Genomic DNA, 27,270 nt, shown 5'->3' with positions numbered 1-27,270 from the left:
CCTCCAGCATGATTATGGGAGGGTGGTAACACAAGTCAACGGGGACAGGAAGAAAAGAGGCAGCACTGGCATAACATCCGTCCTCCTAACACCTGGCTGAGTATTTCATTAAAGAATTTAGTGGCTTATACAAGTACAACGTTAAAATCTTTAAATATGAGATTACTCTTCTTTTTTGTCAAGAAGATAATATATAGGTGCACTAAGGCAATTAAAAGGGGTAACGACTTGCAAATATACAATTATCTTAAAATCACAGGCACAAGTCAGGAAACACAGCAGTGCTTTCAATAAAAACATGGACCTTCATGCCATACAGTTAAGAGAATGAGTTAAATCCTGCAATTTACAACCACGTGGATGAACCTCATAATGTTAAAAAAAGCCAAATAGTATATACTACGTGATTATACTAAGTTCAAAAACAGGCAAAGCTAGGGCTTCCCTGGTGGCGTAGTGGTTGAGAGTCCGCCTGCCGGTGCAGGGGACACGGGTTCATGCCCCGGTCCGGGAAGATCCCACGTGCCGCGGAGCGGCTGGGCCCATGAGCCACGGCCGCCGAGCCTGTGCGTCTGGAGCCTGTGCTCCGTAGCGGGAGAGGCCACGGCAGTGAGAGGCCCGCGTACCGCAAAAACAAAAACGAAAACAGAAAAACAGGCAAAGCTAATGTAGAGTTTAAAAGTCAGGCAGTGGTGTTTGGGGAGGAGCCATCACTGGGAGGGAAGTTTCTGGCACGTTAGTAGAATTCAGTGTCTTGCTACGGGTGTTAGCCATGTTTGCGCAGTTAAACCTGTGTACTTTTCCGAGAATGTGACCTACTATAACAAAGGTTTAAAAAAAAAAATGTGTGTGTGCATGTGTGGAGTTGCTTGAGGGATGGCAGAAAACTTTTTAAAAATTTGACTTAGTCCAAGTTTAAGGCTTGGAACAAGTACATTCTAATAGTGGTTACTTCTTTATAGTCTGTACTGAGGCAAGACTCGGCCACCGCAGGGAAAAAAATAAACAAACTACAAGTAGGTTTGTAATCCTCAGAGGCAATGAAACCCCAGACTACCAAAAAGATGAGAGAGGATTTTTAAAAAATTTAATTAATTAATTTGTCTGCATTGGGTCTTCATTGCTGCACACGGGCTTTCTCTAGTTGTGGCGAGCGGGGGCCACTCTCCACTGCGGTGGCTTCTCTTGTTGCGGAGCACGGGCTCTAGGTGTGCAGGCTTCAGTAGCTGCAGCACGCAGGCTCGGTAGTTGCGGCATGTGGCCTCGGTAGCTGCGGCACGTGGGCTCAGCAGTTGTGGCTCGTGGGCTCTAGAGCGCAGGCTCAGTAGTTGTGGCGCACGGGCTTAGCTGCTCCACGGCATGTGGATCTTCCCAGACCAGGGCTCGAACCCGTGTCCCCTGTACTAGCAGGCGGATTCTTGACCACTGAGCCACCAGGGAAGTCCCTGTTCTGTTTTCTATTTAAAAAATGAAGGGCGGCGTGAAGGAGGAAGTCTGGGGAGGCGCGGGAGCTGGGGGTCCGTGGGGCTGAGCGGACGCCATGTGCCGCCGGCACTGCACAGAGGACCCGACCCGTGCCCGGGGCCATGGGTAGCTATGCGCAGCAGCTGAACCAGCTGGGCGCGCAGAAGTTCTCAGCCCTGAAGGAAGTGCTCTTCCACTGCCTCACTGAGCCAGAAGAGATGGAAAGGTTTCTGGCTCAGCTCTCTGAATTTGCCACCACCAAGCAAATCAGCCCCGGCCCCGTCAGAAGCATCGTGAAGAGCCTCCTCCTGATTTCAAATGGTGCCTTGAAGAAGAGTCTCACAGCTGAGCAGGTCCAGGCTGATTTCATAACTCTGAGTCTCAGTGAAGAGAAAGTCACCTACTTTTCTGAAAAGTGGAAACAGAATGCTCCCACCCTTGCTCGATGGGCCACAGGTCAGACTCTGATGATTAACCAGCTTATAGATATGGAGTGGACATTTGGAGTGACGTCTGGGAGCAGAGAACTGGAAAAAGTGGGAAGTATGTTTTTACAATTAAAGTTGGTGGTTAAGAAAGGAAATCAAACGGAAAAATTTTTTTTCTTCTTTTTGCGGTACGTGGGCCTCTCACTGCTGTGGCCTCTCCCGTTGCGGAGCACAGGCTCCGGACGTGCAGGCTCAGCGGCCATGGCTCACGGGCCCAGCCGCTCCGCGGCATGTGGGATCTTCCCGGACCGGGGCACGAACCCGTGTCCCCTGCATCGGCAGGCGGACTCTCAATCACTGCGCCACCAGGGAAGCCCCAAACGGAAAATTTATACATAGAATTAACCTTGCCTCAGTTCTACAGCTTCCTGCACGAGATGGAGCGAGTCAGAACCAGCATGGAGTGTTTCAGCTGATTTCTGTCCCCCTGCATCTCCACCTCGCCCCTCCCTGCCCCCTCCTCCTCCCCGGTGACTGCTCAGAGAGGCCGCTCGCTCCCAGGCCTGTGGCCGCTCCTTTGGGCCTGCTTGCCCCTTGGGAGCCCAGGTGCAAAGGTTTCTGAAAAACAAAGGATTAAGTACGTAAGAAGCCTGACAGGCTGGTCCTGAAGAGTCTTTGTTGAGGGACCCTCTACCACCTATCTCCCAGATCACCGTTCACATATTCAGAGAAGTGACTGCATCTCAGATGCAGGGGAGGAAATAAGTTGAGTCACCTTCCTTTCCAAGTTCCAGAGTAAATAAATGGTCTATCGCTCTATGCACGGAGGACCTTCCCCCGCAAAAGAACAAGGAAGGGCTTGCTTATGGCTGAGGAAGAGGCGGACTCCGTGAATGACACACGGGGGAGCCCCCAACAGTGTTTGTATGTTTGTGGTGGTGGTGCTTTGTTGATCAGTCTTTAGTGGACACCTGTGTAAGAATACATGCTGAGTCTGCTCTGAAAAAAACTGAGGCTTCACTTCAGGTTTTGCCCTGTTGTGTGTAATGAGGTGGGCCTTCTGAGGCTATTTCAGCTTGTTTTGGTTCAAGCTGACCTTCTCTGGTGGTCAGAAGAATAAAAAAGGTTCTGAAGAAAAAAAAAAAATGGAGCATAAGGCTTTGGTAAGGAATTGGCAGTAGATTTTCTGTTTCAAAATAGAGACGAGGCGATAACATAGATATGTGACTATTAGCTTCTTAAGCGCCAACTCTTCGATTTTAAATATTACAGATTAATGTCCACTGCTAAACCTTGGATAATTAAAATACTGCGCTATGTAAATTTACTGTTATGTTTTGGGGATTAGGCACAAAAAATATTAATTTTGGCCACTACCACTCAACAATAACAATTCTGTCAACTGGGTATTAGAAGCAGTTGATTTTTGAGATCAGTCAAGATAAAGTCAATCTGATTTCGTTTTTACCTTCAGGATGTAGAAATTTCTTGCCATAGATTTTTAAGAATGTGTTTAGTACTTTGAATAATTTTTTTAAAAAAAGAAGGCCTTTTATGATTTTATACTTGCCTTACTACATAACTGCATCTCAAATAAAAATCACTATTTACTAAGCACATATCTTACTATACTATCTAATAATGACTACTATATTGGCTTTTAAATATTTATTTATTTATTTGGCCACGCTGCGCGGCTTGCAGGATTTTGGTTCCCCTCACCAGGGATAAAACCTGGGCTCCCTGCAGTGGAAGCGTGGAGTCCTAACCACTGGACCACAAGGGAATTCCCCAATACTGGCTTTTTTAAACCAAAAAAGATGTTGCAAGGGACCAAATTCAAACGGTATAAAGTGAGGTTCAACTAAATCAGGCATGGTTATAGAGCCACCTTTATTTTAAATTTCTAGTTTACGATAACAATTATAGTCATCTGTTTTGACTACTTATAATCTTTAACTCATTGGCTAAATATAATCATTAACTCATATATTTAGTTTCTCTTCTAATCTTCTCTTTGAAACAAAACAATATTCCATCTCAAAGAAAGTCGTTACTTTTTACTGTACAAATTGAAGATATAATAAATTTTTATACTTATAAAAGTAGAAAGGGCTTCCCTGGTGGCGCAGTGGTTAAGAATCCTCCTGCCAATGCAGGGGACACGGGTTTGAGCTGTGGTCCGGGAAGATCCCACATGCTGCAGAGCAACTAAGCCCCTGCGCCACAACTACTGAGCCAGCGCTCTAGAGCCCGCAAACCACAACTACGGAGCCCATGCGCCACAACTACTGAAGCCTGTGTGCCTAGAACCCGTGCTCCGCAACAAGAGAAGCCACTGCAATGAGAAACCCACACACCCCAACGAAGAGTAGCTGCCACTCGCCACAACTAGAGAAAGCCCACGCGCAGCAACAAAGACCCAACGCAGCCAAAAATAAAATAAATTTTAAAAAAGTAGAAAAATTAGAATACAGGATAAGATGAAAAAAAAGACCTATTATTATGCTACCCTTTTGTTAGCATTTTTGTGAATTTTCTTTTAACCTTTCGCAGACATACACAATGGCATTTCCAAATATAAACAAAAGTAGCCCACTAGCACCCTAATTCAATAGTTATCAATACGTGGCCAATTTGGTTTCATCTACAGCATCCATTTTCTATCCTTGTGAGATTATTTGAAAGCAAACACCAGCCATCATATCATTTCATTTATAAATCAGTATGCATTTCTAAAGAAAAGAAATGAAAATAACAGGCAAATTCTTACTTATTTAAATCATTAATATGTATTCCTCTAAAAAATATTAAAAAATATATATATATATATTTGTGGTGGCACCGCAAGGCTTGTGGGATCTTAGTTTCCCAACCTGGGATAGAACCTGGGGCCCCAGCAGTGAGAGTGCCAAGTCCTAACCACTGGATTGCCAGGGAATTTCCTAAAAAATATTTTTAACTATAATGATTTCCCTACACCCCCGTCTTTATTCCCTTGCTACTTATTTGTTGAAGAGAATTCTACAGAACTTGTTCTGTAGAATTTCTCCGAGGCTAGATTTTGTTAATTGAATTCCTGTGGTATTGCTTAGTTTGCTCTTCTGTTTCCTGTGTTTCCTATAAACTCCTAGTTGGATATTGAGGCTTGCTGAGATTCACATTTGATTTTCCAAACCTCACAAGTGTTGCTGGGTACTTTCCACTGCAGCACATCAGGAGGTGTATCACACCTGACTGTCTCTATTTCTGGGAATGCAGTATTGTGATCATGAAATGACCAGGGTATTTAAAAACTATCTTGAAATCTTTCAAAGCGTATTCGTGACAATTCATAGATGTCAACAGATCTTCTGTAAAAAAAAAAAACACACTTTGCTGTCACCATAATTCTCAGTAGCTCTTTGTTTCACTGAGAATGAGAATATGAAAACATTTAATGTGCAAGCTTCTCCTCAAGGAGGTTCATTTGTCCTCCTCCCTTGCCCCTTTAAGTTTATCCATTCTAGTCTAAAATCTCCATTTACTCATGGCCCTCCCATGCAGAAGCCGGTTTAAAACATAAATAAGTTTAATGGAAGTCTATACATAATGCTTATTCACTACGTAACCCTGGGCAATCTCTCTGTCCTTCAGTTTTCCATTTTTAACATAGTAATAATAGTGCCCTTGTCAAAGGGTTATTATGTGGCTTAAGTACATGTAAAAGCATTTATAATGGAACCTGGCACTCAATAAACTCCAGAAATATTCACAGTATTTACTATTATTTCATATATTGGTCCTATTCTGCAGTAGATAAATGCATAAGCCATCTACCAGCCATTCGGGATGACTGGGGGCCTTTATACTTGTTTTCTGATATCTGAAAGTCCAATTTTAATTAATTAACTAATTAATTATTTTGGTGCCAAAACCAGGATTGAACTATGAAATCCCAAGTTGAGATTTCTGAGTAAGAGAATCTAGATTTGATTCCAAGTTTCAGAAAGTACAAATTAGTGACCACACAGACAGTGAAGTGGAATACAAAGTACAGAAGCCCTAGAATTTAAAAAGTCCTTGATTTAGGTGTTGACTTTTTCGTATTGGCTATGTCACTTTCGCAAGTCATTTAACCTCTATGAACCTGAGTTTCTTCTTCATCTGTGCAATGGAGGTAATAAAAATGAAAATAAAATAGAGATAATAATTATATCTATTTTGCAAAGCATTTGCTTAAGGACCAAACCAGACAATATATGTACAAAATATAGAAATACAAATATATTTTATTGGATGAGCCCCACATTCTCATCTAAGACATGTGCATGGCGTCTGCTTTACCTGGCTCCTTGAATTGTCGGAAAGAATAAAAGCAGCACCTGTTAAGCGGATAAAGCATGAGGATATTTCTCTTACAGTTAGAGACAAGGCCTAATGTAAACTCCCCAAGAGAGGTGACTGCAGCAGATGTTTATGCCCTCTGCCCACCTGATTTCAAGAAACTGTGGTTCAGCTCCACGTGTGCCAGCGTTCGTGGTCAATTAGCTAAGGCGGATTGGAAATGTGGGTGAATTAAGAACCCCGGGGCAACTTCGACCAAGGAGTGATAGATACCCTAGCCTCTCCGCCTCTCAGCGGAAAATTCGGAAACATTCTCATGTTCAAACATTCTCAGCTCATTTCCTCAGACAGTCCCCTGAGGGTCACCCACAGCGGTGACCAACTCAGAAATGAAACCTCTATTGGCTTTTCTCCCTCCCTGTCTCATTCTCCACACTCCCTCCCTCACTTCAGCTTCCTGTAATCGCTCCCAAATAAACTTTCTGAGCCCAGGTCCTCATCCCAGGCTCTGCTTTCAGAAGAAAACCTAAGCAAAGACAGCAACACATTGAAAACTTTCAAGGTATAACTGACTGCTATAAAAATTTTTCTCACTAATCAGGCTTAGGTTAAAAAGAAGTAGAATAAAATTTAAAAAATTAAAATGAAAGAAAGAAAAAAAGAAGTAGAGGCCAGGAGAGCACACAAAGTCATTATATGCTTAAAGCATGTGTGTGTCTGGTGGGTGGGGCTTAGGGAGAGGAGATGCTGCATCAGGAATTAAATCAAGGACTTCCCTGGTGGCACAGTGGTTAAGAATCCGGCTGCCAATGCAGGGACAAGGGTTCAATCTCTGGTCCAGGAAGATCCCACATGCTGCGGAGCAACTAAGCCTGTGCGCCGCAACTACTGAGACTGTGCTCTAGAGCCTGCGAGCCACAACTACTGAAGCTCGCGCATCTAGAGCCCGCGCTGTGCGACAAGAGAAGCCACCGCAATGAGAAGCCTGCACACCACAACAAAGGGTAGCCCCTGCTCGCCACAACTAGAGAAAGCCCGGTGCAGCAACAAAGACCCAATGCAGCCAAAAATAAAATAAATAAATAAATTTAAAAAAAAAGAATTAAATCAAACACAAAGGGAACACTGCTTTACATGTTTACCTTGTGTTAATCTTAGTTTTAATACCTCAGTGGCCGACCAGGTGAGGAGAAGATGTTCTCAGAATCAAGGCTTTGATCTATGGAGGCCTTAATGTTATACCTCTTATGTTGTATCTTTTATAACTCAAGGCTTGGATTTGAACCAAGGCCCCAAATCAACTGTGAAAGAATCAGAGGAATCCTTTGGGATTCTGCTGGCATAAATGTAGTTCAAATTTATGTCTAATCAACATCCATTGAGTGCCAACCATATGTCCAGTATGTTGTTATAAACACACCATTTATAGCCTTAAGCTACAAAATGAGTATGTTTACATAAAGGCACAAATAACATGCTTTGTATTCTATGCATTAAAACATGTCTTAGAAGAACATATTGAGGGTTTGTAATGACCACTGAATAATGCTAAAGGCAAAGGCAAAGAAATAATGCTAAAGGCAAAGAAAAAAAACCCCAGGAAAGTGATTATATGGGATAACAACCAGAAAATGAGATACTCAAACATAATTAATTTCTTTGAACATATTCTGATAAAACTTCCATCACAACTGAAGTTACCTTGGGATGGAGCAAATTCTAAGCCTACTAATCATATTTAAGTTATGAAACCTATTTGGTAAGGGAAGAAGTAACAGTTTAATGGAACATTGTACATCCCTAGAACTTTCCGTAACAGACATGACATCATGAAATAGTTTCTAACTTAATTTTGATTTGACTCAGGTTGTCACAGGGATACTGAGCTTTTCATTAGCTTGGAACTGACAGCTTAACCCCTCTTCCCCTTTCTTATCTCATAATCCGCATCCTCTATTTCAGTCAGCCAGTCAGTTCTATTTTTTGCTTCTCCAAACATATCCTGCACATTCTCATCTCTGGGCTATGGTTCAGAGCATTTTGTCCTGTGTGGACTTCCTCTTTCTTCCAAATCTTACCCATCACTGACGAACTAAATGACTTCTCGCTTGCAGACAACATTTTAGGTTCATATAGTTTCTCTATGATGATATTATAAAAAGCCATGTAGATCTAAGTCTTCAGGACTATGGTTAGAAGACCTGCATTTGACCTCTGGGCATTGCATTTATTTGCTTTGTAATGTTGGGTAAGTCATTCAGTTCAATCATTCATCACATTTTTTTGGGGGGGGGGCTGGGTTGGGTCTTTGTTGCTGTGTGTGGGCTTTAGTTGTGGTGAGCGGGGGCCACTCTTCATTGCAGTGCACGGGCTTCTCGTTGCGGTGGCTTCTCTTGTTGCGGAGCATGGGCTCTAGGCGCACAGGCTTCAGTAGCTGCAGCACACAGGATCAGTAGTTGCGACATGCGGGCTCAGTAGTTGTGGTAAATGGGATTAGTTGCTCCCTGGCATGTGGGATCTTCCCGGACCAGGGATGGAATCCACGTCCCCTGCATTGGCAGGCGGATTCTTAACCACTGCGCCAACAGGGAAGTTCCAATAATAGTATTTTTTTTTTAAAAAGAATAAGTATATTAAATATAAGGTACTTAAGAGGCACAAAAACCAAGTTTTGATTTATATAAAACCATGGCATATTCCTTTAAAAACAGTTCATGTTTGGAATGTGAATTTAGTGTTTAGAATTGAAGTCATGTTGAGATTCTGGTGGCTTCGCAGTTGGAAAGACCTCTCTTAGTTAAGCTATACTGTCTGTGGACTTTCTTAAAAGGTAGCTGCCCCCTAAACAGCCCACTGAAGGTACAGACAAGGGTGTGTTAGCAGTTTTCTATAACAGGTGGTTTTTTCCCCTTTCAAAGGGCTGCTTGGGCGGGTGCTCTTACTGTCTTTAGAAATGATGACATCACAGGATCTAAAGTAGACTGTTTAAGCTCATAAAACACTCAATTTATATACTCTAAGTAAGACTTTTATTCTATTTTTATTTATTTATTTTTTTTGCAGTACGCGGGCCTCTCACTGTTGTGGCCTCTCCCGCTGCGGAGCACAGGCTCCGGATGCGCAGGCCCAGCGGCCATGGCTCACGGGCCCAGCCGCTCCGCAGCATGTGGGATCTTCCCGGACCGGGGCACGAACCCGTGTCCCCTGCATCAGCAGGTGGACTCTCAACCACTGCGCCACCAGGGAAGCCCTAAGTAAGACTTTTAGATTTGGTAATCCGAAGAGACTCTTCATCAAGTAACTTGACTATGGGTTAAAAGATTCTGCTAATTATATTTCTCACTCAAAACTATCATCTAAACTTAGATCACACTGTAGCTATAAAATGGTAATGTTGACAGCATCTTAAAAGCATTTCACAGGAGCCTATAATTGAAATGGGTGGTTAAATGAATCCAATTACTACCTTCCAAAAATTATTATAATAAAACATTTATTTTCTTAACACAATAAATTTTAACATTCTTAAGAACTTTTCATTTTCATAATATATAACCAGGTGTATTTATCTTCTCTGTAAAACTATTTCACAAAGAACAAAAGCCCCACTAATTAAAAAAAACAAAGACCACCCTTTGTTTTTGTTATTATTAACTAATAACAAATTAAATTTTTGTTATAATAAAGAAAAATCCTAAAGAAAGCCCACTTAAATAGAGATATAAATAAATAGAAAAAAAAAAAAGAACTACGTAACATTCCAGTGACTCTCACTAGGACAGAAAATCTGCTACTTACGGCAGTGGCTCGAGAGAGTTCTCGACATGTGCTAAGCAGTCCATTTTGTAAATCGTCCCTCTGTAACACCACGGTCTGAATGGCTGCTGGGTTATCTGCATTCATTTCTATCTCTTGGCTGGCTGACAGCAAAGCTTGCTCAAGCGTGTACTATTATAATAAAAATGATTACACTTAATATTCTGCATCATCGAATTAATTCTTTTTTACTTTAGTTATCAGTGTCCTGATAATAGTGATATAAAGTAACATCAATTGTAGATAATAAACATAATTGTCCTACTTTCTCCTTGTGGAGCTGCTGAAGTTTCTCTTCCAGAGCATGTACCACTTTATCTTGCTCGCATAATCGGCTTAACTTGACCTAGGTTACAAGAGAAGACATCTTTTGTTAGCAATTTTTAATTTTCCCTGTAATTGGATTTAGGCATAATAAAAAAAACACATTTAAAACAGCCATGGAATAGCTAATTAGGTCAGTCTTTATTTCAATCAGTAAAATAAAAACTAAAATATAGCCTTTAAAGATAGAATGCTTAAAAAATGCATATAGAGTGAAAAAGCATTTCAACCATACTATTTAACCTACATAATTCAAAAGATTCTTAGTAATCAGGCAGTCTCATATAACTTTAATGAATCATTTTAATGTGGTTAAGATATTTTCTCTACAAACTGCTGGATAGGTTAAGTAACTTATGCAGTCCTTAATTAGAACACAGACTGGATTCTGTTTTTATATTTTTAAAATTATGTTCTTATGTTCTTCAGAAAAATCGCTTCTAACTAAAAACATTGCTAATGGAGAAAAATCACTTTCAATAGTTTTAATGTTTTAAATTCTTGGTAATACCCCAATTTATTAAATTACAAAAATATGAGCGGGTACTTTAATAAAATTTCAATCCCGCAATAAACCAGTTCACTGCATGTCTGAAAATAAAAACCCTGGACAAACTGTAACTATGTCCCAAACGTTACTGCATAATGATAAGAAAGCAAGAAATTTGAGATTCCACTTTCTTTGCCATTTATCCATTAAAGTAACCACCTTGGGCTTCCCTGGTGGTGCAGTGGTTGAGAGTCTGCCTGCCGAAGCAGGGGACACGGGTTCGTGCCCCGGTCCGGGAAGATCCCACATGCCGCGGAGCAGCTGGGCCCGTGAGCCATGGCCGCTGGGCCTGCGCGTCCGGAGCCTGTGCTCCGCAACGGGAGAGGCCACAACAGTGAGAGGCCCGCGTACCGCAAAAAAAAAAAAAAAAAAGTAACCACCTTAACTTTGTTAGACAACACAACTCAAGCTACATCAGATGGGATACAACTGAAATGAGAAGGAGGTACAAGTCAATGGAATAAAACCAGGGGAAAGGAGGGAAGAATGAGATATAAATAGGGACGTCAGTGATGTAAAATATGATTAACAACAATAACAAAGGATGCAGTGACAGAATTTCTTGAGGCTAATACTTTCTCTAGATGACAGACAATTTTACTTTGTCTCCAATCCTGCATAATTTTATATAAGAAATAGTCTTTACTTTCATTTAAATGATTTTAAATTATGTTCAGCTGCTACGGGCGTGGGGTGGGCAGGGAATAAATCAGGAAGTGAGGATTTAATTGGCGCAAAAGAAGAAAACGTTACTTATTTGATGTCATTTTGGACGGCGGGAGAGGAAGAGGAAATTTTTTGTCATGCTTAGTTCCAGTGTTTTGCCAGAGAGTATGACAGAGCATTGATAATATATCGCATGCTAATACGTACATCAATATCTACTTCTTCAGGTCTGTATTTGTATAATGTGCCTCTACATTCATCCTGTGACAGCTATAAGGGAAAATGTCATAGAACAACTTTAAAAATAATTTTAAAAATACACATTTAATTAGCTTATAGTTAATATTTTAGATTTATATAACAGTAACAAAAATGGGTTTTTAATGATTCTTATACTTTTAGAAGTTTAATTCAAACACAGATCATTACAAAAATAGAAAATTATTTAACAGTGATACAATATGCAAGATACATAAGAATGATGTTAACTTAGGCTTGTCAAACAAAATAATAAGCTGGCCAAACAAAATCATACAGCACCTTACATTTTCCATTTGCGAGACACACATTATTTAAATGAAAAATTGACAAATACAATCGTAGCAACTGTGTTGAATCAAATTTTGAATCAGGCATATTTCAACAGTCAAAACCGTACCTTCACGGTATACACATAATCACACAACTGTGTATGTGTACACTCAGATGCCAACACATCTTAGTACAATATTATTAACAAAACCTATAACACGTTGTATACATATACATAATATATAAACACACATACACAATATAGACTTATCTTGTTCCTCTGTCTTAAGAACTAAAAGATAATGGAAGAAAAGGATGGGTTTAATCGAAAAGGGGTAAAGCACTCAAAAACCTCTTAAAACTAAAAGCCTACGTTATAAACTATGGACAGTCAAATTGCATAAAAAGTTGGTTATGTGTTTGCTGACACCATTTGCTTCATTATATTGTAGTGAATTATTATTCAGTGTATTTAAACATCCTTTTTTCAGCTTCTTCCAAATATCTTTTGGTCAAGCAAATCCTCATTTCTGATGGTGTTTACCAAGATTTCAATAAGCCATCCCAATCAGTTATACTCCAGGTCACATCATAGCGCCTCTGCAGGCAAAACTGCACTATCTCTCTTGTCTTTTAACTTTATATTGTCTGCTAGACAGTAACAAAAACATAGTAGGAAAATGTAATTGGGGCTCATTGCATGTTTGCTAAATGGTATACTTTTTCTCCAAGTGGGGATAGGAGTAATGTATCCCAACTACATTCTAGATTGGAAAATTAAATTTCGTATATACATATACAAATGCACAAGAATGTAAAAGTTACAACTATGTATGACCTGTCTGTAAAATACTGCTTGACATTTACATCTCAAGAGGCATAATTTAAACAGCAGATAACTTTAAGTGGGTCTAGGAATGTGGGAATCAGGAGATTAAAAATGTAAGCATTCCAAACATACAATAATAAATCCTGGATTTCCATGTTTCACTTCAAGACACTGCTTTCACGTACCTCATGCAAATGATTCTGTGACTACTTAGGGGTATACACAGTGATTATTAAGCCACAAAACTTTCATAGAAGTGAACATCACATGAAAAATGAATTTAATGACAAAAGTCAGAATACTTGTGCACTATTTTAAAATAAAGACCACTGAATATGTCCTGAGAAGTGTCAATTGTCATTCTAAATTAAAGCACCTAGAACCAAGAAAATAATTTATATTCCCACTTGAAAAAAGGAAGAAATGAAAAATAAGTTTTAAAATGCTTAGATCCAGAATAAAAAATGTGAGATAATGCTAAAATCAGTATTTCTCATTTTTAAGAAATAAAAGATGTAAAGCCTTAGCTACTAAATGTCTACATATACTTTGCTTATTTAATATTTAAAGTTAAACGCCAAACAGCTTTACTAAACCACGGAATGCATAATTTGAACATAACTAGTGGCTAGTGCTATATCTAGATTAAAATATGCTTTGTACCCTATATCCCACGGTCAAAAGAAAAAAAGACAAGTATTTTAAAATGGAAACTTAGAATTTGTAAGAAATATTTAGGGTAATGGTTTAATATTTTTATTTAAGGAATCTTACTGCATATTCATTTTCATATCAGTTGCCATATTATAAAAAAGAAAGATGTGTACTGTGTACTTATAACTTTAGAGTGGTATCTCCTTAAAGCCATAGAAATAATATTACACATATATATTAGATTTATTTTGCTGTACCTATATTTTTGGTACCAATGAAAATTTATTTAAACCTTTTATCAACTTATTCAATAAAGATAATTAAATATCAAATAATAAAAATCTTAAAATAATCAACCTTCCACTATATTGAATTCATTTCTTTTGCCTGTCAGAAGGAAAGCATAAGAAAACAAGATTATTCTTTAAATAATTAACTTTTAAGCATGGCCTATTTCCCATTACTGATAATAATTACTGAAGTTTTTCTTAAGAAGAGATGAATATAATTTTTTTTTTAAATTTATTTTTTGGCCATGCCGCATGGCTTGTGGGATCTTAGTTCCCCGACCAGCGACTGAACCCGGGCCATGGCAGTGAAAGCGCAGAGTCCTAACCACTGGACAGCCAGGGAATTCCTGAATATAATTTATTTAAAAAATTTCCATCTAGAATTGAAGTTTACTATTTTGTCCTCAATATGAAAATCCTACTAATAAGAAAAATGTAATTTCATGAATATTCTAATTAACTCAAGTTCTGCATGAAATAATGTTTCATGGCAATACTTTTTAGCATTTTTCAAACTCATCTTTAGCAAAAAATCTCTGAATTTGAATACGTTTGTTTGAGGTACCTCAGCAACACTAGAAAAGTAAGTGAAAGGGGGCTACATAGTAATTATATAAGCTTGAGCAGTGCTCAAGCTTCAATCTGAGAAGCGTATTATACAGACTACTGACTATATAAGGATATGTATATTATATTTAGAAAGTCAGAACTTTTTCATAGTAAGGTATCTTTTAATCTTTTTAAAAACTGGTTTGGCATTAAGTTAAAACAAAATCACTTTTGCCAATTAAAATTCAACTTTCTATAGTATCCCTTTTTAAGTATGTGAAATATATATATGTGTATATATATTTTAAAAGCATATGAATATATATACAAAACACAAAAAAATACTTTTGGGGCAATATTTGATAAAATTAGACTTTAATTTCTATGAAAACTCAAAAATGCTCGTTGGACTGTATGTATTTGCTAATTAGTCTGTAACCTTTAAAGCAATTATTTATCATGTGACTAATTTCACTGATATTAAGTATGTTATAAAAATTCTGGTACATGAGCTTCCCTGGTGGCACAGTGGTTGAGAGTCCGCCTGCTGATGCAGGGGACATGAGTTCGTGCCCCGGTCCGGGAAGATCCCACATGCCGAGGACCGGCTGGGCCCGTGAGCCATGGCCGTTAAGCCTGCGCGTCCGGAGCCTGTGCTCCGCAACGGGAGAGGCCACAACAGTGAGAGGCCCGCGTACCGCAAAAAAAAAAAAAAAAAAAATTCTGGTACAAAACTGTACTCGTGAAAGGTGGTAGAATGATTAATAAACGCAGAGGAGTTTTTCAACTTGAAGCTCATTTAGCATTTGTTTTGATTCAGTTTTAGGTTCTTTTTTTTGACTAATTTTAAGAAAATTACTGGGACTTCCCTGGTGGTCCAGTGGTTAAGACTCCACGCTTCCACTGTATGGTGTGGGTTCGATCCCTAGTCGGGGAACTCGATCCTGTACGCTGTGTGGTACAGCCAAAAAATTAAAAAAAAAAAAAAATTACTGCCCAGGTAATTTCTCAGGTGTCCTCCTTCTTCTAGGAAGATGTAAACACAGAGGTTCTCCTGAGAGAAAACCTGAATGGCTATGATTCAGAAAAACTGGTCATAAAACACTATATTGCCACTTTATTTTCAGCTAAATTTCAGGAACCTATTAACACAGCATTGCAATGCAATGTCAGAAAAGCAAACCATCAGGTGTACAATATAAACTTTCACAAAGGTTTTCTTTGAATAATAACATGATAATGGAAATCTGGAGGAAAAAAAAAAGATGTAATTTCAATTTACAGAAGTTTATATTAACAGAGTTTAAGAAATGCATCTGTCACTTTTATCTACCAATGATGCTCGGCCATAATTAAGTACTTTACTACTGGCTGATTAAAGAAAAGTATCATCTAAAAACTCCCTAGATTTGATAGCACTGACAGTCAATATTCATTACCTGGCTGCCCATGTCATACCCACGCATGGCTGCTGCTGTTACACATTCAGATCTTCCTGTTCTATACAATATCAGGTTGTTTTCTTTCAAGTATCAAGATGAGGAAATATGTTTATATGAATCTATTACTTTCAGTATTCAAGGTTACTGATGCTATATAAGACCAGTCTCAGATACCTCCACATTTTTGAAGGACTCCAGTAAGAACTTTTAGTGCAACTGAGTGATTTCAATCAGCAATGACTTCTGCACCATCAACCTTGATTACCGATCAATATAAAAAAAGAAAAACCAAACCAAATGGAACAGAAAATCCCAGCTCTCATTCTTACTGTAAATATACAAAATGTGAAAAATGAAACCATAACCTATTAAAACAGAAGGCCTTTGATCTCACATCAATCAGCATCATATAAAATTATAAGCTGACAGCTTCAGACACTGAAAAAGGTATCAATTCCAGAATAAGTGCTAAGGCTGTCAGTGTGGCTTTTTGGAATGAAGTGTCAAGATTCTAAAATCTGGTGACTTTAAAAGGAGTGGTAAGATTCCATTTTCTTTTGAAAAGAAAAGCTGTTTAACTTTAAATATTTAGTACTTTATCTCCTTATTGCTAATTAAAAACTATGCTCAGTCACATAACATACTTTAAATGTTTTGAAAACTGTGCTCAGAAATGAGTCACCCACCCACCAACTGTTTCAGTCTCCCAGTTTACAAGGCCCATGATGCAGACCCTCAAGGCGCCCGGTGCAAACCAGAGGCCTTTAAAGCCAGTGCGAGCTCAAGGTGCTTCTTTTTACCAGGTGCTTTTACATATTTTAATCAAAATATATATTCATTTTTCATGTTAGTTAATTTTCTCCCTCTGTATGATTTTTAAAATACTGTAACAGGTCGTAGGCCACAGTTATTTGAGGGGGTTGAAGTGGAAGAAGCTGATGTTGCAAAACACACAGCTAAGAACATTTAGACCATGAAATACAAAAAAACTGGAGAGGAATGTATAACATGACTTCTTTTGCAGATCTGCAGATTACCAAGGTCCTAAATTAAAGCCAGCCAACTCCATGGCACATATTTTGAGTTAGGGAAAAGAATGGGGTAAGATATGATGATCATGATGACTACTACATAAGAGGGAAAAGAATACGGGGAGAAGATACTCCCAGTATGGTAAGAAATGGCTATCTTTAGTTTTTACCATACCACAGTACATAAACAACCTTTAAATAACTCCCATACAAATATAATCTATTCCTAAAACATTGGGGTGGGGTGGGGTGGGGTAGGGAGGCAGCCCCTGAAAGGAAAAAAATATTTTTTAAAGTTTTCCCTAAAAATCAGTTATGCTTTTAGAGTTAATCAAAATTAACGGCAAGTTCGTAAAAATTTTGCAAGTGTACTGCAGACCTCCAAGTACATATCAATCAAATACTCTGCACAAAAACTTCAGGAAAATGGCACACTTAATATCCAACAGCGAAATGTTCAGCAAAGCCATGCTAAGAACTGCAGCATCTTGAAAAGCACGGATGAATTGCGTTTTTTCCAAAAAGACAGAAACAAAGAATGGAATAAGAAAAAGACTAATGTTATGAGTAACTCTGAGGATAAACCAAAACTGTCACTGAGGGATTTTGCAGATGATAAAGCAGTATCATTCACTGTCCAAGACCTTACTTGCTGGTACAGTTGGGGTCTTAGCGCCGAGTTCTCAATCATTGTGTGAACCATGGTGATAATAGGTTCATTTTCTTTCATCTATTTCAAATCAGGAGGAGCATACAGCAAACATCAGTTTACAGCATAGCTAGATTTGAAAGACGACACTGTAAATATAGCCTCTACTTTAATATCTTCCTAATAGTGCAGTTGTTTACATATTATCCCAAGGTTGCATAGAATCAACTTAATATAAACCATTTCAAACAAGTATTAAATGTTACAAAATACTTCCAAGGTTATAAAAAAGCTTACTAATTGCAATAAAGGTTTTACTTTATAAACATAACCAATATTGTCAATTAATGAATATTCCTATAATACTAGAATAGATAATAAAAGCATCAAGATTCAAGGGATAAACTAAAGGGTGACAACCTATAAACTTAAAAGGAGAAAAATGGCATGACTTAATCAATTACTTATATAGTAAAAAAAAAAGCTTAAAATGATATTCAGTTCTTTATAAGGTTATTCAGAAAAATTTTAGTTCTCTACAAATAATATAATAATATATCTTGTCACTTAGACAATCACACATTTTATTAATCTTGATAGACACTTATATATACTCTATTTTGGATTTTCTCAAAGTATAACACTGTATGTAGAATGATTTCCAAGACATGCAAACTAAAATTTATTCAGCAAAGACTAAGTGAATCTCCCTAGGTCCTTAAAAGGCTGAAACCATGTTTCACATTTCCAGCTATATTGTACTTAATTACTGCCTCTAGAAAAATATTTATTTTAGCAGGCTCTGGACTCAAGAATTAAAGCATTCAAAAGACAGTTTTATATATATATATATATATATATATATATATATATATATATATATATATATATGGTAAAAGGCCAACAAAGTTTGTACCATTTGTAAGCAGACAAGTCTGTTTATAATTGCAATTTGTAACACTTGGTTTATATAATTTTCATCCCCCATATTATAGAAAATAAGCATTTCTATCATGGTGAACAAATGCTACTTTACTGAGTTAGCTAAATCTGCAACAAAAATTTACTAATATTAAGATTAAATGCATAAGTAAAAATTAAATCTTGAAAACGTTATACCTAGACATTTTTATTTTCAGTCTAGTTACCAATGTTTCATGTCAATAATACCTGTTTTGGTTGTTAAATGACTGGTTTAATTTACTTTTAAAAAGTTTTATTCAAGGTAAGTAATTTGCTTTTAAATCTACACATTTACTTATTAAACTCAAACTTCTATACATCAGTTAAATCTACTCATCGGTTGAACTCAAACTTCTTTTTTTCCCCAATGTTATCCAATAAGGGACCAAGGCATTTATAGGTGACATCTCATGCACACAGGTAAGAACTGTGTTGATATGCAGTACAGGAAAAAATTTTACAGTGTTGGAAAGTAACATAAAGAGACAACTATAGATATAAATTTTTCTTTAGCAGAAAAAAAATGCTTATTACATGCTTATATTTTAAAGGAACGCTGGTTATTTTATCTTAACCAAATGTTGATCTTGGAACAGTTGTAACTGCCTTTGTTTTTGGCTCAATCATTTGACTGCATTGATACATACTTTGTATAACATAGGTAGCTTAAGTCTCTCTTCATTTTTTAGTATTATTTAATTTTGATTTTCAAAGCAATCTCATCTATACTTGCTACTTTTCAATAGCATGCCATGAAAATTAGACAGAAGAGTACCTGACTCAGAGGTTGGGGGGTTGGGGGGAGGTGGTAGAGGGGCTGGGGTTTGAAAGAAAGGTCAGGAGCATATGAATATTTAAGAAATAATGCAGGTCAGAGAGTATCCAAATGTAAAAGTCACTCAAGGGCAAACTGAAACTGCCGTGGAGTCTCGGAAATCTGGCGCTACAAAGAGGCCACTGTCAAAGGGCTGGGTCTGCCAATATGGCGGCTTCCACCTTTAAGTGGAGCAGATCAATGACTAGTGTTCAGCCTCTAGGCCTGAGGAGTTTACTTGAAATGTATTTATAAAGGGAGAAGAGACAGTATGATTTCTGCAGAAGGGTAATCAAGCTTGATTTATTTAGTGGTATACTTTGAGAGGGTAAATATGTACATTATAGAGGGAAGCCACATTTGTGATTTAAAAATGACTCTTTAATTTACCTGTCAAAGATCATTAAATATTAAGTCACTGAGAAGGATCTTGCAGGAAGACACTGATTTAGGAACAGAGAAACTAAAATACTAAGAGTAAAAATAACATTAAAAAAAAGATTAAATTTAAAAAATTGAAGTATAGCTAATTTACAGTATTATATTATTTTCAGGTGTGCAATGGTGATTCAGTATTTTTATAGATTTTACCCCATTTAAAGTTATTATAAAATATTAGCTATATTCCTTACGCTGTACAATATATCCATGTAGGTTATTTATTTTATACATAGCAGTTTGTACCTTAATCCCCCACTTCTGTCTTGCCCCTCCCCACTCCTGTCTTCCCACTGGTAACCACCAGCTTGTTCTCTACATCTGTGAGACTGTTTGTTTTGTTATATTCATTCGTTTGTTTTACTTTTTAGATTCCACATATAAGTGATAACATGGAGTATCTGTCTTTCTCTGTCTAACAAAAAATAACATTTAAAGTGTACAGAGTGTCTCAGAGATCACTTCTGGAACTGTTTTTCATTATGAAAAATTTCAAATGTATATATCAAATCCTAGAATATTAAAATTAGAAGGCATCTTTGGAAAGTGACAGTTTAGTACAGCAAAGAAATGAAAAATGTTAGCAGTAATTATTTTAAATTGTGGGACCAGATCATTATTTTTTTTTCTATATACTTCTCTACATTTCCCAAATTTTCTCCACTGAATAGATACTGCTTTTCTCATTAAAAAATAAATGTTATTAGTCAAGGATAAAAAAAAAATACCAAATAAACTAGATTAATGGAACAACTATATCCTCTGGGAAACACCCCTTGGCGACACAAAGAGGTTAAGAAAAAATTTTAGCACATGTGTTTGTATCATGTTCAAAGCTGTTGGGAGTCCTTTAGTGCAGCGAGGCCCTGATCTAAAGAACTGTTCTCACAACCTTTATCCTGCCGTATGAGTCTGTATCCACGTCAGAAATTGACTGAAGAAATGTTAACTAACTAAAAAAAGTAAGCTGCCCCAATGCATTTGTAAATACCTATGACTATCTTATTAATATTTCTTTCCTTTTTATTACTGGCTACTTCAGAAATCAAAGTTCAAGCTTATTTCAACCAGTGGTTCTTAACCCAGAATCACTTGAGGAATTTGAAAAGACCCTGATTCCCAGATAACTATAATGCGCAATTTGAAAATCTCTGATGTAGACAATACCATTAAAACATGAAGGTGACAGGCTGGTTTAAAGATTCCTTTTGGCAGAAGTAACTACAATGTTCTTTCTCAAGGTGCTGAAGTAAGTCAAATGTAATCTGGTAACAGTGAATGTTCTTCAGCTTACATACTCCTTGGGAATCTCATTTTACTCAAGCCAGAGAGATGGGATAAGTCTATCTGCAGACAGAAGCAGCAGAAGTATTTCAGAATTCCCCTGGGCACCACACTCACCTGACCAAGGGCTGTTAGGATGACTGGGCTTGTAAGAAAAATCTGCACAGGGGAATGGTCCTGTATGTGGTGGCACTCTCCTTGCACGTGGCATGCAACAGGTGAGGCCAGCTAAACACAGTACTCAGGATCCCACACAATGGGAGTGCGGTCCACATTAAACAATTTCAATGATCTGCCTGAAATTTGACTCTTTCCAGATTTACTGAATTGGAAATACTAGATCTGCTTTCTCTCCAAATAGATCCTAGAAATAGGCTAGTGATTTCTTTCACTAAATCACCTCTGAAATATCTCTATCTTATTGAAGTATAGTTGATTTGCAATGTTGTGTTAGTTTCTGCTGTTTAGCAAAGTGATTCAGTTATACATATACATTCTTTTTATATTCTTTTCCATTATGGTTTACCACAGGATATTGAATATAGTTCCCTGTGCTATACAGTGGAACCTTGTTGTTTATCCATCCTATATGTAACAGTTTGCATCTGCTAACCCTAAACTCCCATTCCATCCCTCTCCCACCCTCCTCCCCCTTGGCAATCACAAGTCTGTTCTCTATGTCTGTAAGTCTGTTTCGTAGACAGGTTCATTTGTTTCATGAAATATCTGTATTTTAAAACTTAGAAACTGATCATCTCTGAAATTTACACTGAAACAACACATGCTATCTGGCTTTTGCTACGTAAACTTTATACAACAGCTTTTGAATTAAAGCAGTAAAATATGACTCACCCCTCCCCCCCACCAAATACGTGATGCTCCATGAGCACCTTAGAATTTCATGCTCAGTTCTTAAAAAAAGGACTATCCAGCAATTCTCTTCTGGTTTGACTACTATAAGAATCCTAGGCAGCATTAAGGCACTGCTGCTAATAGCTAATGTATTTTTGTTTTAAGGAATCAGAGCAAGAGAAAGACTAATTAGTACTTGGGAGATGTTTAATAATTTACTTGAAAATGAGTTAAATGCTTCGCTTCCTGCTTTAATTCCTTCTTTGAACTAAACGGTAATACAGGTTTAGTTTCCAATTAATTGCTAAATTATAAAGCTATTATAAAAGGCCCACTATTTTATAAAAATAAAAATGAGAATGTATGAATTGGGGATGACACTATTTTCATAATTAACTTCAGCAATAAATAAGAAAACTTAAGTGGAAATATCTTGGAAATACAGTTAGGCAATGCCAATATATTTCTGTTTACAACAAAGACATATTTTTACTTGAAATTTGTAAGTCCAAATGTTTACAAAAACCACCTAGAAAATGAGATACTTAACTCCAGCCTCCTTCTGAGGTTTGAGGTATGTTGGGCTAGTATGAATAGAGCATCCTTTGATGTTACTGTTAGAAATATCTTGATTTAAAAACCCATCACCAAAAAACTTACTCAACACAATTCTATGCAACCGTGTCACAGCTGGCAGGATCTTGAGTGGAACCTCCCAACTGACACCTGCGGGCTGGGAAAGGGTTCCAGGTGTCTGGAGTTGGGGACCACCTCAGTCCTCAGAGTGCCTAACACGCTCCCAACAGCACGGCCTCAAGTTTCTGTCAAGGTGTGCACACCTACTGTCACTTTTCTATGTGGGCCATGTAGGAAAAAGGTTAGAAAGCACTAAGATAGTGTTTTATGTTTCAAAAAAAACCCCAGACATCTCCTCTTTCTTTGGCTTTCCTTGTCATTATTTATCTCAGTAGTTCTCAAAGCTGACTGAGGAGAAAAAATAAATCACCTGTGGAGTTTTCAAAACAGAGTGGGCTCTGGCAACTCTCACTGGGGGCTGGGGGGCAGACAGCCTTGAGAATTGTACTTTGTTTTTGTCTTTCTAAAGATCCGCCGGTAGGTATGACAGGAAATCAGGCTTGAGAACAATGGTCCTACCCTGGCACTAATTTACGTCATTGAGGACCAATTCAACCATCACCAATAAGGAATTCTTCAACGTCTTGATGAGTTGGTACTAAATGTTGGTCAGGATACCTGTGCAACTATCAAAAGATGAAAAATTTCAAACTAATGATCTAAACACAAGTATATTGCATGTAGACTAAAATAGTCTTGTCTTTGTATGAAATACAGCATTAAGAGACTTAACCCCCTTAAAAAAATCAACTGAATCTCCTTATTAATAATATTAGTGGACTCAGCAGAATCACGGGGTGGGGGGGTGGGGTATTATTACGAATCCAATTTCCAGTTGCCAGTGGCAACTTCTAATATCCGCTTCAAAGTCTCTGTCTCTACAGAAATTGGACCAGCTAGGGATGCAGAAGGAACAGGATATTGTAAGTCATGAGATAAATGCTCCAGAATAATTTTTAGGGGGAAGAAGAAAGACTAGCAGTGAGCAAAGCCAGGACAGTCATTCATATAATTTATCCTTGGGAAGATTAATTTCCCAATCCCCCTTTCGGTTTAAGAAGTGGTTAAGTAGTGGCTTAATTGCTATTTATTTATTTGGCCGCGCGGCATGCGGGATCCTAGCTCCCCGACCAGGGATCAAACCCGAGCCTCCTGCAGTGGAAGCACAGAGTCCTAACCACTGGACTGCCAGGGAAGTCCCTTAACTGCTCTTTGAAAAGTTTACATAATGATTCATCTAGAATAGCATTGTCCAACAGAACTTTCTCTGATGATGGAAATGTTCTCCATTAGTGTAGTCCAACATGCCACACCAATGACTCCTCAGCCCCTGAAATGTGGCCCGTGTGACAGAGAAAATGAATCTTATTTTTATAAAAGTGTAACTAACTTAAGTAGCCACATATGGCTAGTGGCTATTATACTGGATTGTAAGTCTAGAAATTCTAGACCAGTAAAGTAAGTATAATTTCCCCCTAGATTTGGATCTCATTCCCGTAAGGGAAAACATCTGCCCAAGCTCTGTCGAGTAAATGAGTTTCCTCGAGTCTGAATTCTGCAGTAACAGCTTCCTCCCTCTTTTGGGGGCGGGTGCAAGAAGTCAGGATGATTTCTATCCGCCCTACAGAGCTTTTGTCCTTCACTGATAACCCATCTCTGTGCTGTCATTTTCCATTCAAATGGAAAATGGATTTTTCCTGAGTTCTTAAAGACACCTTAGAAAAAGAATTTTTAAGTTGGGAATCTGTCTTAACAATAGCCAAAAACCCTGATAGCCTAATCACTGAAGAATCCATCTCTCAAGAATGTCCTCCTGTGTCTAGATCAATAAACTTCTAAGATGTGTGGCAAAAATAAAAGGCTAGAGAATTTGACATGCCCAGGGTGAAGCTGTGAGGAATGCAGGGGCCTTTGTAAACAGGTCATTTGGATAATGACAATGTAAATGCCTTCCACTCTCATTCCAGGCACTTCTGAAAGTCCGAGAACCTGAGATTGAAGGGTATGACTACCTATAGAAACCACGCATTGTTTAACAGGAAGCAGGAAAATCTGAAGTGACTTTTTAAATAGAAGAATGTAAATAAGTCTCTTTATAGCCGATGGGGCAAAGTATGGAGGTCTATTTCTTTGGAAATTTTAAAGCAATCAGAACAAACTCTTCTATGCTATGTATGGTTTCTAAATGTAAAACTCTGGGAAAGTATTACTATTGTATGTATTCAGAAAAATCAGTGGTACTTTAAATGATGTAGCTAGACCATACAACATATCCTCTTTTTCTTCAAGGGAGAAACACAGATTAAAAACAAAGAAAGAAAAAACAAATTGCGACACTAACACAGAAGTCAAATGTATCCGACATTTCCTTGAAAGAAAAGAAGGAAAAAAAAAAAAGAGCATTTCTAGACTGACTGATGCTGTTAAGTACTGGCTTCAGGAATAAGGTCCATTTATTGAGAAATATGAAAACACCCCTAATCCAGCAGAACAAAAGGAGGGCAATGTCTACACACAACCTTATTTAAATTGCTGACTTTTTTAAGCCACCATCTTGAGGTATATACCTGTGGTATATTTTGAAGGAAACTTTTAAGGTCTAGGCTAATGTCTTTCCAAATAATTTACATATATAATTTACTTACCGTCAGTTTCATCCTTTTTCACCTACGAGTCTCAAGAATTTAAAATAAAATTAAAATCCTTTTGGCTACAGGATACATTTTATAGATCTGATTTTTACTTCAGTGGCTTAAACCTGTTTTCCTTATTAAGGACTGTTTTTTTTTTTTTTTAAATTGTTCCTTTAACTTTAAGTAATGTATTATCTGATGCCACCATCTTTATTCCTGGCATCCACAGGCAACTGAAAATATTAAAAAAGCTCAAAATACATTTTGTAAAAATGCTTTATGGTGGAAATAAATCAATATTGTGTTTGAAATGGTCACATATTTCTCTTCTTTGCAAGCATTTTGTGAAACGATACCATAAAACAATACTATTTTAAAGGGACAAAACATTCCGAAAGTGAAAATCTTACATCTCTGTTAGCTAAAAAAAAGTATTTGTTCTGGTCAATGGGTAAATCGACTAGAAAAATACATTTGAGCTTTAAATCAAAAGTAAAATATCTTCTAGATACAGGATCTGGGTTTTATTAATAGCAATTGTATTCTTACTGAGTTAAAATTGGCACTGAGTAGCAGAATTCCTACCATTAATTCAAAGATTTATCAGCTTATGTTTTAACTACATAATCACATCCTTAGGTTGATCCCAGAAATGACTTTGGCATTTATGCTCAACTTTGTTTCCTTCCTGAGCTTTGAAAATCATTTACAATTCCACTTTGCAAGCTAACATCCTGCCTGACACTGAGCTCCATAAATCTCTGCTGAATGAACTTTCTGAAAAAATACATTCAAATAAGACAGAAGCAAACAAAAGCCACAATAATTGGCTTATTAAAATATCTGCTTTTGTAAATAAACTGTGGAACTGTAGAAATATTATGCATTTTCGGAGGGGTGGGGAAATTTTGTTTTCATTTTCCCGTCTTGTTAGATAGGAGAATAACCAGTTATATAACCAAGAGCTGGTATTCTTCAGGTAACAAAGATCAGCAACCTGAAACAGAACTATTCTATAGGTACAAGAACAACTCCTGATTTTGAAGGAAGAATAGATTTAAAAAAGAAAGAAAATTCACTAATACAAGGTATTCATCCTAGCTTTGTGATTTTGGACAAGTCATTCAACGTGACTGGGGATAAAAGTAACTGGCCACATGCTGCAGAGGCAAGTATTAGAAGCAGATGGGACACGGTATATTACAGCACTTTGAAAACTGTGAAGTGATACTTATGCTATTAGGATGGACAGACGCTGGGCAGGTGCACATTGTAGAGAATGGGGGTGCTTCTGTAGTATCTGAGAAACGATGGGGCGCTGGCTGCAGAAAAGGGTTTATGGGGGAGGAAGTGTTTCACAGGCTGGTAGGGGCTGGTGGTGATGAAACGAGGGCTTGAGTGACAAACCAAAAAGAGACTTTATTTTGTAGGGAACCGGGAGTTTGAAGTTTCCTGAGTTAGCTGAAAGACAATGAGGCAGGTGCTTTGAGCACTGCCAGGATTTGTTGACTAAATGGTATAACAAGGAGCTAGTACGTGGAAGGTGTTTTGGTGGCTTCTATGATCCTGACTAAACACCATGCAGATATTATGTACCAGCTAAAGTAAAATCTGTTTGGATGGTTCTACAGAATCGCATGATTTTCCTGTTTTCAGTAAAAGTGTTTTGAAAGTACTTTTAACTCCAGTTTCAAGGTATCGTTAGCATTAACAGGAGTTGGTGTTGGGCACATGAAATATTAGGAGAACGTAATACAACTCCAGGAGGCTGGATGACTTAATTCTGCCATTTTTATAAATTTGTAGAATCTCCACACTCAAAGTGGTGGAACAGCAGGCAGGGTGCCAAGGACCATCACATTGGGGGTCCTTCCAAGTAGCCTGCCAGTTGTTTTTCTTTTCATCCACCAGGCTGTGAGAGGCTGTCCGAGCCATAGCTGGAGGAGACTTTCCTCTTTTCCCACTTTATGTTCTAGGTCTAAGCAAACAGCTAAAGAAAGGTCCTAATCCTTCTCGAAGTCCATCAAGCTCTTCCCCAAGGATGATGTGTTCAATAAATGTCTGTTACATCAATGGGGTTAAAGGTGACCAATATTTTGAA

General features: G+C 37.8%; 1 protein-coding gene and 1 pseudogene across 4 annotated transcripts in view; one reads left to right on the top strand and one right to left on the bottom strand.

Moving 5' to 3' along the window:
• Nucleotides 1–27,270, bottom strand: part of PLEKHA5 (pleckstrin homology domain containing A5) — a 242,566-nt gene that overhangs the window by 25,729 nt on the left and 189,567 nt on the right. For 2 of the 3 annotated variants that reach the window (XM_082666875.1, XM_082666876.1), the window contains exons 16-20: nucleotides 17,550–17,630; nucleotides 12,362–12,397; nucleotides 11,782–11,844; nucleotides 10,300–10,380; nucleotides 10,017–10,166 (exon numbers count right to left, since the gene is read on the bottom strand). In XM_082666875.1, coding sequence (XP_082523001.1) covers nucleotides 10,017–10,166; nucleotides 10,300–10,380; nucleotides 11,782–11,844; nucleotides 12,362–12,397; nucleotides 17,550–17,630 — 411 coding nt within the window. The remainder of the gene's footprint in view (nucleotides 1–10,016; nucleotides 10,167–10,299; nucleotides 10,381–11,781; nucleotides 11,845–12,361; nucleotides 12,398–17,549; nucleotides 17,631–27,270) is intronic. The other variant, XM_082666877.1, reaches the window with a different exon arrangement.
• On the top strand, nucleotides 1,541–2,368 carry LOC309829173 (COMM domain-containing protein 7-like; annotated as a pseudogene). The gene is made up of 2 exons: nucleotides 1,541–2,045; nucleotides 2,267–2,368. The product of its transcript is annotated as a COMM domain-containing protein 7-like (transcript).

Source organism: Grampus griseus (genome assembly GCF_964374135.1).
Source record: "Grampus griseus genome assembly, chromosome: 11".
In the NCBI taxonomy this organism is placed as follows: Eukaryota; Metazoa; Chordata; class Mammalia; order Artiodactyla; family Delphinidae; genus Grampus; species Grampus griseus.
This window is presented reverse-complemented; position numbering and strand designations above follow the sequence as displayed.